Genomic DNA, 19,458 nt, shown 5'->3' with positions numbered 1-19,458 from the left:
CACGGCCACAATAAAATGTATATTTCACATAAACATTAGACGACAAACCGGTCGTAGGTTTATTATCAGAAAATTATAAATTCATGCAAATGCCAAAATGATCTCTAATATTTGTGACACGGTCACATTTGATGCTTATATGTTATTTATTTATGAATACCATTATTGTTGCTTTAATATAAGCTTTAATGTTTATCCGCTTAATGCCTATTTTCAACCTGCTTAAGACCTGAGTAGCGGCATGTAACTGCGTAGTAATTTAATTTGTACAGACATCCTATCCTACTAATATTATAAATGCGAACATTTGTGCGTATGGATGTATGTGTATGTGTATGCATGTTTGTTACTCTTTCACGCAAAAACAATTAAAACAATTGCAATGAAAATTAGTACGTAGATAAGTGGACAACTGGAATAACACATAGGCATAATTTTATCCCGATATTTCTACATACAAACTTACGCGGGTGAAACCGCGGAGCACAGCTAGTATAGATATAAAAGAACGAACCAATTAATAAATATCTCTAAATTGTACATCTTTTGTTGATTGTTTTATGCGCTGCTTTTAACATGCTTTTATAAGCTCCATCTGTATGTTTGTATTATTGTATCCTCTACATTCAGTTTTGACCGACTTTAAACGAAGAGATTAACGATGAAATTACGTAGACATCAATCGGTGTCGTATAGGCGACAATACAATAATTTCACGTGTTTATCTTGTCATCCTGATTAGGATCGCAAGGGCTAATTAAAGCGTATTTTTGGCTTATTAATTGATACTACTGAGAGATGGAAGCGTATATAAAATAACACGGTAACTAACTAGATCGTAATTAAGTGGTTTCAAACTGTCCTTCAACATTATCTTCATATTAAATAGACAAAGTCACATCTCAATCGGTATAGCTGAGTAAGTGGCCTATTAATAACGTCTATGAGCTATTTACTAGACTACTGATCGAGATGGGTCCAAATTTTTTCTAACATTTAGTTCTTTTTAAACTCAAACTCAAATGTTTATTCATTCAACTAGACTTCTTATAGAAGCATTTTTGAATCGTCATATTACACAGTTATAACATTTACCGGTGGTTCAGAAGGCCTGACCTGTGAGAGTTCATACAGCTTTAAAATAAAGAGAGACATAAACACAACTTTTTCAAAATATGTAATACCTACTTACTGTATCACAAAGAAGGGACCGGCGGCCGTTGGCACACACTTTCCAAAATAAAATATTGTCAAAAAGTATGAAATAAACTAAGTACACCACTTCAACACATCCAGGCACACTACGTCGCCATACTAGACTTATATAAACGCGGCGTTATGATTATTAGATAATATAAAACAATTAAAAAGCAACCGAAACTTCCCGTGAAGTGCTTTTGGATATAAAGTAAATTAGCACGCGATCCGCGCGTGATTACACGAGAGGCGACAGACGACGTCTTTTTACGACTTCGCGACGACGACGACACGACAACGACTACCACGCTTCCTCCGGTATAAATACATCGCGTCAAACTACCCTCGCTACCCTCAAAACATTAATAATTTTATTTTATCTATTCCGAATACTTACAATGTAACAAAAACGCTTCGTAATTTCAAAAATTTACTACCGCAAACATCCTATACATTTTTATCTTAAAATTTCATTCATCACGCTTTTTGCTGACGCTACCGACCTAATAACGTGTCTGGAACATTACGGCCGAATGGCTCTGCCGACGAGCCGTGAACGGTCGCTATGAACGGCGCCGTAACTTGTTGACTGTACTTTTTACATTTAAACCGTTTAATGAAAAAAATGTTTTTTCACATTTTATAAGCCCTTTTATCCAACTTTCCTATAAAATACACTAATGAACTTTTTGGGGTTTGATGCAGTTTTTCAAATTAACATAATATATCTGTCTGCCTAATTTGCCCTCTAAAGGACCCTTATAGGGGGTATAAATATATATTTAATTACTTGTCAATATTTTATGTATTACAGGACGTTTAAAGTGCAAATCCTACTAATATTATAAATGCGAAAGTTTGTAAGGATGTGTGTGTTTGTTGCTCTTTCACACAAAATCTACTGAACAGATAGAAATTAATTTTGTTACGTAGAAAGTTTGACTACTGGAATAACATATAAGCAACTTTTTATCCCGATATTCCTACGGGATACGGACTTACACGGGTGAAACCGCGGAGCGCAGCTAGTAGTATATAAATAAGTATAAATTATCGACGCTGGATTAAATTATGTTAAGATGTAATAGATTAGAAATCAGAGCAAATATTGGTTTAAATTGTAGCTAAAGTCCTAATCTAATGCCATAAAAACAATAGTTGTAAAAATTAAGTCTCACAACACAGTTCTTCTACCGTAAAGAAGTTGTAAGTTCCATTTAATACCAAATCAGTTATTAATTTATTCCGTCCCCACTTAAAGGACCTTCTGTCTTAAGTTGATAAGTGATTAGCTTACATAAAACATCCTATTAGTGATCATAACAATATTTATTATAAATCTTTTATGCTTTTGGTTTTAAAATACTTATTATGGATATTTTTTCATCGCCATAGGAGACCTGTGTCCCAGCAATGGGAACATGTATGGGCTGATGATGATGATGACTTGTTTTTTATGTACAAAAACAAAACTATTCCTTCTTAAAAATAACCTTACGATTCCATATCTAACGCTCACGAATGCTCATGGTATTTACAATGACACACATCTATTGGACGTTACAAAAGATTTATTATAAAATTCATTTAAAATGGCGGTTGCCGCAAGCCTTATAAGAAACACTTATCACCTAGAATTGCCGTCGCTTGGGCAACGCCCGCGGGTTTGTTTCATTACGTGGTAGTTGCATAATGGTGTTGTAAAGTATGTTAAGAGACATGGTAACAGTTTTTATTGTATGATAGAGTTAGTGTCTGCAAATGCGCTGCCCGCTTTTAAGAGGTCTTATCTCTTCTTTTCTTTTCCCTGATTGGGAACACACTGCTTAGTATTTTCTTGTGTTTGATTTTACGCGAGTATTGTACATTTAGAAATTAAAAACTTCTTAACGGATTTTAAACGCGATTTATTCTCAGTCTCCCCGTGACCACGCTCGCTGTAAAGTTTTCGAAACGTCGGGTTAATAATGTAATGAATAAATCGCGTTTAAAATCCGTTAAAGTTTTTAATTTCTAAACAAACTCCTTCCCACGATTGGAAAGAAGGAGTGTACTAGGAGGGTGAGGAAAAGGAAATGGACAACCGGCCCAATCCGTACGAAACACAGTACCATGCTACCATTTCACGCCGGTCTTCTGTGGGGGTGTGGTACTTCCCCGGTGCGAGCTACCCCAATTCGTACCGAAGCGTGCTGGACTCGCAAATATAATGAAAGACCAGTAAAAGCGCAGCTACTACTTATATTTAAACTCTTATCACTACTAGTTAAATTTTTCATTATACCTAATTATGTAAAAATGATTTGCGTAATTGTGATTTAACATTATTACAATTGAATTAATAGAAAATAATCGATACATTATGGAAATACTTTCATTATAAATAATTAGCTATGTATTTATTTAAACCGTTTATATTAGGAAGTTAAATAATATCACGCAGACTTTAATATTAATTAACAAGGTATTTTATAGTTTTAGTAATTAAATAGCTTTCATTAATTAATCATTGGGAAAGTGGAAATACTCGGACTAAAAAGCAAGAGTATTTTATAATCTAATCCATTGTCATAAGAGTTCTTAACATACCACTTAGAAAATAAATAAAACTTGTATGTAAAACCTTCCATCGTCTAGGGTAAGTGAAGTCCCGTGTCCTCTAGTGGGGTATGGGGTATGATATATATCTGTTTCTTAGATCGATATTCTTTAGTGGTGATCAGACTTCTGTGTCCTGCCAGACAGAAACAGATATACATCATCTGGGGACACGGGACTTCACACACAACACACATTATAATAATATTACTTAATATAATTTGTAATTCCAGTTTCGTTTTATGTTTTAACAGTATTCTAATCAATTTACTTTAACAGCATTAAAGGACTTATTTTTAATATTTGAAAAATGTAAATAAGAAACATATTACCTTCCGTTATAGCGAAAGATGCAGATTGGAATCCGCCTCATGATATTTTTTCCACTCATTCAAATTTCAAATACTCAAATAAGTTTTTAAAGGTTTTTAATAAGGTTTTATTGAATGTACGAAACAGAATCACATGAAAATAGTTATTATTTAAGGATACTCATTCACTCGTTATTAAAATCAATTGTATATAATATAAGAAATAATGCTATATTTCGATAGTTTTGATATATAGCACAAATATCTATTAATGTATTCAAAATACGTAAACGCGGATGTCGCCAAACCAGCAATGCGCATTCTCTCACAGACAAGTTTTCATTTCTAAGAACAACATGTTGTTATTCAAGGCTCTGTTGAAAAAAACACTTACTAGAAAATTCTATGATACTTTGACGGTCTTTTATAAATATAATTCTATGATTAACTTTATGGTGAGATTATTAAAGAAATAACAAATATAAATATCTTGTTTGTTTGTCCCTCTTTTTCGTCAGAATGGGGCTATTTAATGATAGTCAAATAGGCTACATTTAATCAGTGAAAGATCTCGTTTAGATAGGAATGCCCTTTTACCTACGTCTGCTCGGCGCGGGCGCAAAGTTAGCTATTACATAAATAATAATAATATAGTTAATGTAATAGTGTGTGTGTTTTTTTTTCAAAGAAAATGTTAAAGCAAAAACAGTGACAAGAATCGTGCCAAATTACATAAATTAGTAATTAAAAAAATATATATAAATTAATAATCAATACATAATATTAATCCAAAGCAATGTACAGTCACAACAAGTCATTTTAACAACTGAATGAAGTGATAAGCAACCGCAAAAATGCACAAATGATTAAAACAAGGACGAAATCTCGCCAAATACAAACAATACAACGAAACAGAATTTCTGTACAACACACATAGATACACACTTACACGTAGATGTAGGTATATAAAACACAAAACAAGGTTGTATATATGCATTTTTATACAATTTTCTTGATATAATCTGTGACCTTTTGCGTTCTAAAATAATTTTACAAACGACCTTATATCGCAAGTCACACTTTCCGTTAGAAAACGGATATTTCATAATTTCAACCTTATGATTTAATAATTTAATTCGACTGCTTGAAGTTTAAATGAGTTCACTTCATAATTGTATCATTAACTATGCTTAATTTACGATATATTTTAACCGCGTTCAAAAAGTGATGCTATCAATTCGAAATATGTATGAATATTATGTTTAAGTGTGTATATTTGTAAGTCACATACACATCGATAGATTTTAATCTATCAAAAAATGCGTTGAACTGTAAGCATTCATGATCACATTTTTTCGATAAATTCGATAGATTTCGATAGATTTGATGGTATTAACAACTTTACATTGACGAATATACCAAGCTATTATATTATATCTAGGTATATATTTTTATAACTAAAGGAACATAGCCTTGTAAGTACGTACGCAACATGTAAGTTGGCATTTAAGATTTAGTATTTCTTACCATTTACGATAGGCAGAAGTTTTTTAACTTATCACCTGTTTATAGTCTTTGAAATGTGTATCTAGCTTTAATCATATCTTATCTTATTTATATATATAAAAAAAAAGTTGTGTTAGTTACACAATTTATAGCACAACAACGGCTGAACCGATTTTGTTGAGATTTGCTACAGAGATAGTTTGAGGCCCGAAAAGGACAGTTTTATCCCGGTAATCGGACGGGGACGGGAACGGGAACTTTGTCGAGTTTGTCAAGTTTTATTTCAAGCGAAGCCGTGGGCGTAAATCTAGTAAATTATATAAAAAAAAATATTGTTTTCATTTTTTGTTCAGTTAATTTATAATTTATTTGATTACAATATTATTATCTTGTAATTGACGAATATTTTACACGCTTCACGAAGTTTCAGTATTAAGACATTAATGTTTATTTAATAAAAACATAATTCCCATATCAATCTTTACTTCTAATATAAAGATAATACTCATAATATAAAGATGAAGAGTTTGTATGAACGCGCTTATCTCAAGAACTATTCGACCAATTATAAAAATTCGTTCGACGTTGGATATGTAAGTGTTTCCTGAGCTCTTGTATGTTTGTTTGTTTTATGTATATGTACAAATTAAATGATTCGTAATTAACTAAGTCAACTTGTATTTATATTTCATTGAAACATATATTATTTCCTCTTTCTTTCTTTATTTCTTATCTCCGATATAGATTTAATTCGATTTTAATAATCATCGCGAAACACGAACATTCGCAATTTAAATTATTTTCACACAAAACGTAATAAAAAAAACACGTAAGAAAAGCTCCGCAAGGCCATAAAACATAATTAAATAGCCATTAATTTACGACAATATGTGCACACGATAAGTGATCGTATTTCCGTACGCATAGAGTCGTTATTTGCATACACTTCGGTCTATTCGCTGACGATTTCTATGTTAGCCACTTTCTCTGAGTGAAACCGTGTTTTTATCCATTGTAGCGTTCTAGTGATGTTGGAATAATCTTTGAAATTATGAACAAAAAATGTGAGGAAATAGTTGTGAGTATAATAAAGCTTTAGATTTTTACAAAAATAAAGCGTTTTGTAGCATTTTATAAGAATTTAGCTTGGCTTCCATATCCTACAAACTGCCTGACTCAACCTGGATTAGTATGGGATAAAATTCCCTAAATATTATTCAGATTAGCACCTAAATTGGTACCAGCTTTCATTGTAGTCGATTCAGGTTCACAACGAATTGTCTATTTATCTAATAGGTTATATTTATATAGAAATGAAACACCTCATTATATAATATATTCCTATGATTCAAAACTTTCAAGCAAACTAACTTAGAACAAGGAAGTTCTCATTATATGTAATTAATATCTAGTGTTCCCAATATGTTAAAATTAATTGGCATATAGTCTATTACATTAATTTCATTACAGAGACTGACAAACATGAATTGTACTCGATTTTCTAACCTAAGTTTACACCATCTCAAACATGAATCTACCTATGTGATGTATAGCCTAGACTCAACCCATTTAGATCTAACTTGCTTTATAGAAGCTTTATAGAATAATATCAATTATGATTGTAATACATTAAGCAAAATAGTTTCTCAATGCATTATTTAAAGTGCGCTTAAACAAAATAAAAATACAACAAAACAACAAAAGTATGTACATGGATACAATATATGGGCACCTTTTACTCTCTGATGTAGTAGGCCAGTATTTTTATGGCCAAGTATTTAAAAAACGTTAAGTTGGTAAATTGTGTTTTTTCATTAATATGATAATACCCATAAATATTGTAATTGTTGAATGTTCAAAAAGAGTTAATAAATTGGGTTAACAACAATATCAGAAGATACCCATATATCTTGTAAATAATATCTTCATCTGAACTCTTTCAGACATCAGCGCGTGAGTTGACTCGTTGCGGTAATAAAACGATAATCGGTACTATCAGAAGCAGGAATTCTTTGGTTCAATGATTAGGCAGTTTGAAGTCTAACGTCCCATGTTTGAACCCAGGAATATTATCTATAATAATCGTAAACTAAAAGATAACAATTATAATCGGTTTTTGACGGAGGCACTTTAAAAGAAATCAATGAGTAACATGTGATATTTATCCCTCACTCCAAAAGAGGACACGTGTGTATAAAACTGAGAAAGTAAGACAAGTGTTAATTTAACTCTAGTATTGTTTTACTCTCACTTCACTTCTTGTCCCAAACATGAGATATAGGATCTACAAATACTCGTTAAAATTTCAAAATGTATTTATCTATCCACACACATTCATGTGTCCCCACTTAGGACTATAGACATAATCCAGACATTAAAAATTAATATTATATTGAGTATATATTTTAATACGGGAAAACCGGGGCGAAACGCTAGTAAACAAAAGAATTAATACAAAGGAGTCAATATATATTTACGCTCTATATTAAAACTTCGAACGAAACCACGCTGCCAGTTGAAAACTTTTCTTATCACTTGCACGGATTGATTGCAAAACTTTATCCATTAGATATGTCCTTAATTTATTTTTCAAATTTTAGCAGCGCGATAAATTGACATTATTGATATCTATATTACAACCATATGTAATAAAAGCTCGCATCAAAGCTCGTCAAAAGCGACTTTACCTTAAGCGATCTTATTATAATTTAAAACCGTTCATATTCGCCTATCAACAAGTCCATAACCGATCAAGGACTCAATAAAATCGATCAACTTCAACGATTTATTCGACTCCAAAACGTTCCAAGGTTGCTATAATAATTACGTAAAAAATTTACTTCAAAATTGACAAGATTTATTGACTGGACCAAGGCTATCTTTAAAAATATAGCTTAATTTAACATAAGTATTATATAGAGTAGTAGTATATATAATCTTTAAGGTACACTCAATTAAAAAGCTTACCATTATGTCTGTTTAATTCACACGAGTAAAACCACAAAACAGAATATCGCACGTTTACAGTCTATGTAGTTAACCACGGACACAGCACTACTCCGCGAGCGGGAGATTATGTTCGATACCTTGTTTTATATAATGAACATGTCCGTCCGTTCGTCTGTCGCGATGGAGAGACGGTCGTGGACTGAATAAACGGCCGAAAGTCCGCCGTTTCGCCCCGTCGTTACCGATTCAAGAGGTGTGCGTATGCGCCGATCGGTGGACCTAACTGTCTTGATACTTGGCTTGAATATTGATCGTGTTAAAAATGAAAGTGGTGTGTTTGCGTTTTAATTACGTTTTTAATTGCAATTTTTATGGCTTCGTAAGTTTGTACTGCAGATACTTTCAATTTCTATGTAGATTCAAAAATAATTTCGATTGAACACTTAATTTTCAGTTTTATAGCATTTAAATGCTTTATAAATGAGAAATTTTAAAAGAATGGAAAAAATTTGATCACGAGGCGGGATTTTTGCCAAACCGTATCATACGCTTTAAAAACGCGGGTTCGAATTTATTCTTATTATTCTTTCAAAATTTCTCATTTAAAACTCATGAATTAATTCGTTATATATTATCGTCCTGACTTTTTATTTGCTACTTCCAAATGGGGTTGACATTTTCAGCTTAACCTAGCATAGGTTAAGTATCGACTGGCACCAGTAGTGTATCAGTATTAAGTCATCTGACTTCTGAAAGATACACTATAAATGCTATTTTAGGGAACTTATTGAAATACAAAAAAAGAAAATGTATTTGTGTTACATATTTTCAATATAAACTACTACTAGCTGTCTTAGCGAACGCTCTAGAAAGTTTTTTTGACACTTTTTTTCCTTATTTTACCTTACCCTTTAAACTTAACTTGGACAATTATGAATGCATTAACACAAATATTATTAAAATCCGCTTAGCCATTCTCGATTTCCAGTGAGACTAATGAACAATTTATGTTTATACATATAAATCAAATACTGCCTATTTTATTGTAGTTTATTCTTTATAAAAAGTCAGTCGGCATCAATCAGTCTAAATAGAAGATCTTGTTTTTTAGAAAATAAAGGGTAATTAAAAGCTTTGGATAAAATGCTATGGACAAAATCAATAAAAAAAAACTTTAATAAATTGCTCCCAAGAAGTGCTTTGTCCATACAAAATTGTATGTTACATGTTATGTACGATTAATGCATGGACTAATCACTTATTGTGTGTGTATAATGGCCCAAAAATTTTCACAACGCGAATAAAAATCTTAATTTTAAAGTAATGTAAACTGTAAAAGCACGGGGTAAAACTGTCAAGTCTAAAAATAAATAAATAAAAATCATCTTTATTTAGTTCTCACAACATTAGTCCATAACAAAAACTTAAAAATACAGAAAAGAGAAAGGATAACGGGGATGGTGACAAAATCCCAGAAGATTGGTGTGAATCCAGTCTCCTTTCCTTAGCGCATTCGCAGAGGCCCTACCTCTGCGTATGTTCATGGACAGTGCTAAATCGCGATCTGTATCGATCGATGTAATAGTGATCGCTAACCATCAGGCTTACCAGCTGCTCAGTTGCCCGCTATGACAAAAAAGCTATGCTTAATAAGAATTAATGGCTACTCACTAATAAATTAAATAATTGTTTATTAATAACATAATAATAATTAATGAACAAAAGCGATTAGAGTTAAAATATAATTATTGAACGATAAAATAAGAAACCAATTAGTTTATTATCTTATCTAATGATCTTACAGTTAAACGAAGTAATGATTAATTACGTAGCTATTTCAATTATTAATTAATTCCATCAATGCGGAAATTCTTATAAACGGCACTTTAAATTCACGTGTTTTCGTATTAATTATTCAGATTTATTGTTGAACATAGTGAAGTATTGATTAAATAGGGTACAGTATTGTTATTATGATTATATGTTATTTCAATAAAGTATTATTGATAAAAGTATGAACTGGCTTTTTGGGTGTCCTGCTTCCTTATTCTTAACATTCCTTATGCATTCCTTTATTCATATCCCTTATCCCCATCCTTTAAATGCAGTCAATCCATTTGCAGATACGTTATCTCTAAATCATGATCCCAAATCTTCATGGGCGGTGATCGCTTACCTTCAGGTGAAACATTAGCGCAATGTTCGCTTTAACATGAAAAATTATCAAATAAAAAAATGTTCCGCCACGTCCACGTATACCTAGTTGGGATATATTATTGAGGTAATGAGACGTAATTCAACGACGCGCTGTTCTGTATCGACGGCTGATCTATACACAGTTCATGTTACTAACTTAAAAATAAAGAGATTTAAAAAAAAAAAAATGGTTTTAGTGCTGAAAAAACGATGCACAAAATTCGTTAAATACATCTCACATCTCCATGCTTGGAGGGACACACAATAATTTTGAAATTTAAAAGTAACGTTTCTGTATCCAAGAACTAGCAATCAATGAAGACTTTGATATATTAAGACCACTTAAATATCCCATATTTAAATTCTTCTATTATCTTACGACTTAATACCACAAATTTTTATGGCCCTGCTAGCTGTGCCCCGCGGTTTCACCCGCGTAAGTCCGTATCCCGTAGGAATATCGGAATAAAAAGTTGCCTATATGTTATTCCAGTTATCCAGCTGTCTACGTACCAAATTTCATTGCAATTGGTTCAGTAGTTTTTACGTGAAAGAGTAACAAACATCCATACATCCATACTTACAAACTTTCGCATTTATAATATTAATATGGCCCTATAAAAAGTCTGTGAAAAATTATGTTTTTTTCCCTCTATAACAAAAATTTGAGAAACTCAGTTGTTAAATATTAATATACATTAAGCTCCATAAAATAATAATAAAAAAAAAAACAAAATATGTAGAGCTTCAAAAGAAGAAATCAATTTTAATCTAGTATCAAAATCATTAAAACCACACACCGAAGCGGAGATTTAAGTAAACCCAACATTTTTATGTGGTTCCTTTCACCCTGCGAATGTCACTGCGCATGACAGAGATAGACGTACGTGTCATCTCGTTCCCGCTTCATTAGTTTCCACTTCCTAGATAAAGGGTCCTTTTACATTGTTTTTGAACAATGGTTAATAACTGATTTAATATTGAGAAATTTTGAAAGAATAGAAAAAATTCGATCACGAGGCAGGATTCGAACCTGCGTTTCTTGCCTAACCGTAGTAACGCCTAGCCTCTCGGCCACCCGTGAACGTCACGGTTAGGCAAGAAACGCAGGTTCGAATCCTGCCTCGTGATCGAATTTTTTCTATTCTTTCAAAATTTCTCATTTATAAAGCATTTCAATGCTATAAAACTAAAAATTAAATTTGATTTAATATTGCTTAAGTACTGTTGTAATATCGATCAAAATCTGGTCTTGTTTCTTTAATTGCAAACAGACACGTATGTCATGTAAGTAAAGCCAGGAGGTAAGAGAAGTCCCATTTTCTCGAGTAGAGTAGTAGAGTATGGGGCAGATGACATCTGTTTCATTGACCGATTTTCTATATGGACAAGTAGGTGATAAAAACTTTTTAACGGATTTTAAACGGGGAGACAGTTTACCCGTGACCACGCTCGCTGTAAAGTGTTCGAAACCGTCGGGTTTATAATATAATGAATAAATCGCGCTTAACATCCGTTAAAAAGTTTTTAATTTCTAAATGTATAGTATACTCGCGTAAAATCAAACACAAGAAAATACTGAGTAAGGTGATAAACCTTCTACGTCCTGTCAGATCGAGAATTTCTTTCGAGTTCAGCAATTGAACCCAGGACTCTTCGATTCTGTGCTCACGCGTTAACCACCGTTATAACGCCAGACCTTAATATTATACCTACATTATACCTCGATTGAATTAATATCGGGAATCGAATCAAGGAAAATGATCTATCTTAGTATTTTCTTATACATGTAACAGTACATAAGAAAACACTAGAATAAAGTAAACGTTTAAATGAAAAATGTTTTAAGGACTAAAAAGGCGCTTTATTCAGACCCCTACAGGCTATATTGTCATTTATAATACGATAGAGAAGATATCATAGAACAATCTAAAGTTAATGTATTTATCTGTACTAAAAGTATAGAACCGAAAAATAGAATTGAAAACTAAAACAAAATTCCATGAGTTTATTTGAATTTTCTGCTCATTAAAAAATTAAGTTTCAAAACACATCGATCATTTTCTGTGGACACTAGTCTATGGGTAAATTAATTATTATAATGATATAAATCTAATAAATATAATGGGGAAAAGGCAGCTTCTACGAGGACAGGAATGTGCGAGGTCCCTTCCATAAACTTTGGACGAAACTGACGAAAGAAATTGAGAAAATACGAAATTCCGTAAATGATGATTATGTATAATTTATCATTATTTTAATTGAATAGGATTGAATATGATAAGGAGGAGTAGATTGACTGTATTTACTTGTGTGTTAGTTACCTCATAACTTTTTACCGATTGAACCGATTTTTATTACTCGTTTTTTTTAAATTGGTGCCTCCCATGTGGTTCCATTCAAAATTTGATGAAGTTCTGAAAGTAAAGAATTTGCTCATAATATGAATTATTGTTAGAATTAACATAATGTCTATAGGTTTAAATAATACATGTAGGTCAAAATAATCGAAATATCCACATTTAGGAGTAGAAAGTAAACATTTAAAATGCTACATGGCTCGGTGCTTTCTATTTACAGTGTGAGATGCAGACTCAGATATTTCAGAAACCATCTACATTGTAAGTTGTATAGTCCGTAGAATCGTGAATCACTCAGTGAGTCGACAAATGTGTTATTTTTTATGCTGGAGAAAGGAGAACGAAATTTCCTGGGCGTGATAAATATCATTAGTATAGATGGCATTAACCTAAATAAAATGTCAATTATCACATTATCGAACTAGCTTCTGCACGCAGATTTACACGCGTTAAATTCGGAGTAGTTCAATAGATGTTATTATACATATAAATCTTTCTCTCGAATCAGTCTATCTATTAAAAATCCCATCAAAATCCGTTGTGTAGTTTTAAAGATCTAAGCATACATATATACAGACGCGGCAAGCGACTTCGCTTTATACTGTATAGCGATAATAATGATTGAGTAGAAGGCAATAGATTTTTTGTTACTCTTTCACGTAAAAACTGCTCAATGGATTATAATGAAACTTTACAAAAATGTAGTTTATACATTCGAATATGACAGTGACATATATAAGTACTTGGTATTGTCCGTGGGTTGGACCGCGGGTGAAACCGCGTGGCACTGTTAATTACATCATATATTATATTAATTTTCAGAACCCTTGAAAACAACATAGTAAAAGATTGACATAACATTATGTGTTTCTATCGGCTTATCTCCAAATCTATTAGACTGAGTTCAATGGAATTGACTGGCAGATAGCTAATGAACTTATTACCTAATGAATAACCAAGGTTTCTTTTGTCTGCAAAAGCAATTTGCAAAAATTTTAGGATATATAATAGCTGCTTGCAAAAATCCCTATTAATCCCTAATAATAATGTTACTAATACCGGACCAAGCAGGGGGACGAAAGGTAGTTTACAAAACATTTATACAAAAAGTATAGGTATATTCATTATGCATTAGAAAGAAAATACACAGAAATACACAGAAAAATCGACACAATTAAAACAACAAAAAATGAAGCGATGTTGTCTATGTTATTCCATAGAACCGCCATTAACTCAAACGTAATAGAAACTATAAGTTCATACCCTTTCTTTACATCCCGGGAGAATAGTAGACGCGAATCCGATACTAAAAGTATTTTCGGCGTAAAGCTTTACTTGTATTCATTGCGTTGAGTTTACTAAAACCGTATTGATACGTTGACCGTATAACCTTTTCACGTACCCTTATAAGTTAAGGAAGGACTGTAAATTCCCTCTTTCAATACAAATACTTCAGAAATAGATGAATACGCTCCTGCCAACTTCTATTTACTCCAAGTTCGGGATTTATCTTACGTCTTACAGAGGCCAGTTTTCTTCTCATCTTTTACAGGCCATCTCTTCATCCTCGGCATCAATCCTTTCCTTTTCCCTTTAGTCTTAAGGCAACGCAATGGCTGGCACCAGGCGAACCACCAGTAAGGTAGAAGTAGGGCATATTAAAACTCATTTTAAACCTATTTTAATTTATATCTTATTGATTTGTTTAAGGATACAAAAAGTGTACCGGCTTGATCGTACAGTTTCAAACATCATTCAGTTCTCAGTTAATGATTATCCTATCCTACTAAAATTATAAATGCGAAAGTTTGTAAGGATGTGTGTGTGTTTGTTGCTCTTTCACGCAAAAACTACTGAACCGATTGCAATTGTTTGTCCCGATATTTCTACGGAATACGGACTTACGCGAGTGAAAGCGCGGGGCGCAGCTAGTATAAGCATATATACATAAAATAACATAACCTCTTTATGCGCTGTCGGGTAATCCATTTCTAAAAATACAATTACACCTCGTTATTAGGTAATGTAAAGAATTTCGCTAGCATTCCGATCAAAGAACTTTCTCTGTCATTTTGCAATGAGCTGTAATGATATGATATAATGAAAGTGTCTCGATTGACAAATGTCATTCACATCATATTGCTCATTATAATATTCTGAGAGCTGATTAAACTCAGAAGCTTAAAACTAGAAAAAATACTATAAAATACTTGACCTTATTAAAACCTTCGATAGGATATATTTATGTAAAGGACGGTAAATGTAAAACAAACCTACAAAATGACAATTTATTGATAAATACTTAATTGTTCTATACTAGCTGTAAGCCGCGGTGTCACTAGCGCGGTATCCACGTAAAAAGCAACCTATGTGCTAATCTGGACTATAATCTATCTCTAAACAATATAGATACGATAAACTGTTTTCGCGTGAACGAGTAACAAACATACATATATATACCCATCAATCCACATTTACAAACTTTCCCCTTTATAATATTCATAGAAATCATATTCTTTTAAAATATTTAAATCTTCCTTTGTTGGGTTTCTAGAAGATAGTATTCTAATTGGTATTTATCTATAAAACATCTACTTTTCCATAATTCAGTGTCACTTTATTTCAGATACTAATGACTCCACGACGTACATAAAACCGTTTACACGACATAACTCAACGATACATCGGTTGGTTGGGTTAGTTAGGTTTCTTTCTTCTGAAACTGTTCCGTAAATATCAATGTCAAAATAATTTTGTGTCCAAGACCATAACTAGATGGTTTAGGTAAAATGTACAGGTTTGACAGAAGGTTTATTATATTGTGAATATGAGGTGTGTTGACTACACTTTCTGTTATTTTCCTATATATACCTTAAAATATATTGTTTAGTAAATAACTACAAACATTTATTCCAAAATTAAATCATGTTTCTGAGCAAATTTTAAATTACTCCCGTTTTCCTCACCTTTCCCAGTCCATTCCTTTATTCCCGTCATCCTTTCCTTATCCTTTACCCCTAAAAAGAAAACAACGCATTTTCAACTGCCCTAGTCTGCAAATGATCATGGGCTGTTTTACCATCAGACGAACCACTAGCTCGGTTACCCACTGTAACAAAAGTAACCAGGCATTGCAAAAACGAATTTTAAAGGCTAAATTATACAAATTTCATGAAATAACCTCTTTACAAATAGTTATAAAGATATCTCCCAAAAACCGTCCTACTAAGCCTTCAAATAAATTAAAAATTCAACATGAACTTTAAAAATTTACGAACTTTACTCAAACATTACAAAATTAACGTATCAATTAACAAACGAGATGTAAAATTATTGTTTCAAAGTTACATGCAAGCCGAATTAAGGTCGATTGCAAAATTTACCAACTCAAGTGAAAGTAGTTCTGAGCGGCCAGGACCGTTGACCTCCGTGCCGCCCCTTTGCTCGCCGGAATTGGAACCGTGCGGGGTTTGTCAAGTGAACGCGGAGGTCTTGATAGCCTGGTGCACTGTATTGAGACAAAATATAGTAGATATTGATACAGTTGTATTAGATAAAGGGCTTGTTGCACGGTTAATGTTTTAAGCTGTGTGTTTTCTTATTAAATACTTAACATTTATAAATGTCACTGTTTTGTGGAATCAAAAAAAGGTTCGAATTCCTCCTCATGATCGACTACAACCATGGATTGCATGAGCTCAACTTATGTTTTATTATAAACTTTAAAGCGTGTGATACACAGCATTATAATTAGACAGAAAATAGTACAGGCTTCAGGCTATAGTCTTTATAGATAGTGTGTTGAAAACATAACGCAAATTTGAGACAATAGAGAAAGAACAAAGACACCTCTTATCATTTATTTAATGATTGAAAGTAGGCAGACAAGTATTTAGATTTTTTGCCAAACGAGTACTTTTTCTAAGAGTTTTCCCTCCTTTTTTATGATACACTAGCTGCGCCCCGCGGTTTCACCCGCGTAAGTCCCTATCCCGTAGGAATATCGGGATAAAAAGTTGCCTATATTTTATTCCAGTTGTCCAGCTATCTGCTTACCAAATTTCATTGCAATCGGTTCAGTAGTTTTTGCGTGAAAGAGTAACAAACATCCACACATCCATACAAACTTTCGCATTTATAATATTAATAGGACTAATTGTTCGCCCCGGCTTCGGATGTGGTACAAATATGAATGAAGATACAGCTTTCTCTAACGGTGAAAGAATTTTTAAATCTGTTCGTTTAAAGAGGGTCAAAATCGAAAATAAATGAATCAGCTTCAAACATGCAACTGTACTCATAAAAGCGTATTAATATTAGTTCAGATAATATACTGAATTGTAATAGTTATAGATTTGCGCTATGACTATCGCAACACGTTAAGTGAGACATCTTAGAAGGGGAAGGTCAGTCACTAGACAACTGTATATAGAATAACTAGCTGTGACCCGCGGTTGAAACCGCGTAAGTCCGTATCCCGTAGGAATATCGGTATAAAAAGTGCCTGTGTTATTTCAGTTGTCCAGCTATCTACGAAGCGAATAGTATTATTATTCACCAATAGATGTCAGGAAAAAAAAACACGAATATGACATTATTTCAGTTGTCCAGCTATCTACGAAGCAAAATAGTATTACTATTCACCAATAGATGTCAGGGAAAAAAAAACACGAATAAAACACGAATATGACATTTTCTAAAAAAAATTCCTAGCTAGATCGATTTATCGCCCTCGAAAACCCCTATATACTAAATTTCATGAAAATCGTTGGAGCCGATTCCGAGATCCCAATTATATATATATATATATATATATATATACAAGAATTGCTCGTTTAAAGGTATAAAAGATAAAAGATTATATTGTGTCTTAAGTCAAGTCTTAAGTCAAGTCACTGTATTTACTAGGATTATGCCAAAAGATATAAAGTCTCATATAAAGTGGGCGTTGGTTATTTTTATTAAGAAACAAATCATTCAGCTGTCGCACCGGTTGATTTTGTATAAAACACGTTTACTTTGATAAGAATCATGTTATATGATGTAATTATATGCAGCGTCTATCGCATTTTGTGTAAATATCATTTTAATACATCTCATTTTGTAACCTTCCGTGTGTGGAGGTTGCAGTGGAGTTTAGTTGGTAGTTAAATACTTTTTGGTGGGAGTCTTTTCTAACTTAGCGCATAATCATTACAATTTAAACAAATACACGTTGTCCACAATACTATCTTACAAATAATATAACCAATACAATTTTATAAAAAATCTAGCTGCGCCCCACGGTTTCACCCGCGTAAGTCCGTATCTCGTAGTGATATCGGGATAAAAAGTTACCTATATGTTATTCTAGTTGTCCAGCTGTCTACGTACCAAATTTCATTGCAATCGGCTCAGTAGTTTTTGCGTGAAAGAGCAACAAACTCACATACATCCTTACAAACTTTCGTATTTATAATATAAGTAGGAAGTAGGATAGTAGGATTAATAGTATTAGTAGGATTGTTTTGAGTATTTATTTTAAAACATACATATATTATATACATATCATACACATATTTACGTCCTTATATAACCAAATTCTGTCATAGCGAACCCTGTATTACACAATACCCGTTTTAGCATGTCACAGTCCTTAACAACGTTTCTTTTTTTCTTGAATAAATATCTAATCCATCATGATACATTATTCTTACTGGCATAGTATCCCAATTAAATTAACCTTTTAAAGTGCCATCAACTTATCTCTGAAATTAAGGGTGTCGCCGCCTTCACTTTAGTTTACCTTTAGAATAATATTCCGGGCATTACTTTTAATAGCTTTTGGCATATTTAACAATTAAAATGTAGACTTAGAAGGATATCAATAAAACACACAAAGCAATAGACAATTAGCAATGACGATTCAACATTATTTGTTAACATTTTCGGCATTACAAAGATTAGTTGATGGCACTGTAGCAGGTATTCTTGTGTGAGTCGATCACTCTTCGAATTGGGCCACCTCGCACCGGGGACATACTGCACCCCTAAGAAAACCGGCGTGAAATAGTGGCATGCTACTCTGTTTCGTTCCGTGAGTTGGGGAGCCGGAGGCCCGTTTCCTCTTCCTCACCCTTCCCAGTCAATTCCTTCTTTCCAGTCCTCATCCCTTTCCCCATAAAAGCGGATAGCTCTTTCGCAGAGGCACTACCTCTTCGAATTGTCAAGGGCGGTGGTGATGGCTTACCTATGATGGCTATGGCATACAAAATACATTCCTCAAAAATATGACTATGTAATATTGAATGCAATTATGCCCGTGGTCCACATATAAAACCTGGTCGACTTCTGCCACATTT

At 32.9% G+C, this 19,458-nt stretch overlaps 1 protein-coding gene across 1 annotated transcript in view; it reads right to left on the bottom strand.

Annotated features, from left to right (window-relative positions):
- LOC119832322 (probable chitinase 10) overlaps positions 1–8,780 on the bottom strand; it is an 81,794-nt gene extending 73,014 nt beyond the window's left edge. Inside the window, exon 1 of the mRNA XM_038355984.1 lies at positions 8,580–8,780. Coding sequence (XP_038211912.1) covers positions 8,580–8,582 — 3 coding nt within the window. The 5' untranslated portion in view covers positions 8,583–8,780. The remainder of the gene's footprint in view (positions 1–8,579) is intronic.
- Positions 8,781–19,458: the final 10,678 nt, after the last annotated feature.

This window comes from Zerene cesonia, chromosome 15 (genome assembly GCF_012273895.1).
Source record: "Zerene cesonia ecotype Mississippi chromosome 15, Zerene_cesonia_1.1, whole genome shotgun sequence".
Classification (NCBI taxonomy): domain Eukaryota; kingdom Metazoa; phylum Arthropoda; class Insecta; order Lepidoptera; family Pieridae; genus Zerene; species Zerene cesonia.
This window is presented reverse-complemented; position numbering and strand designations above follow the sequence as displayed.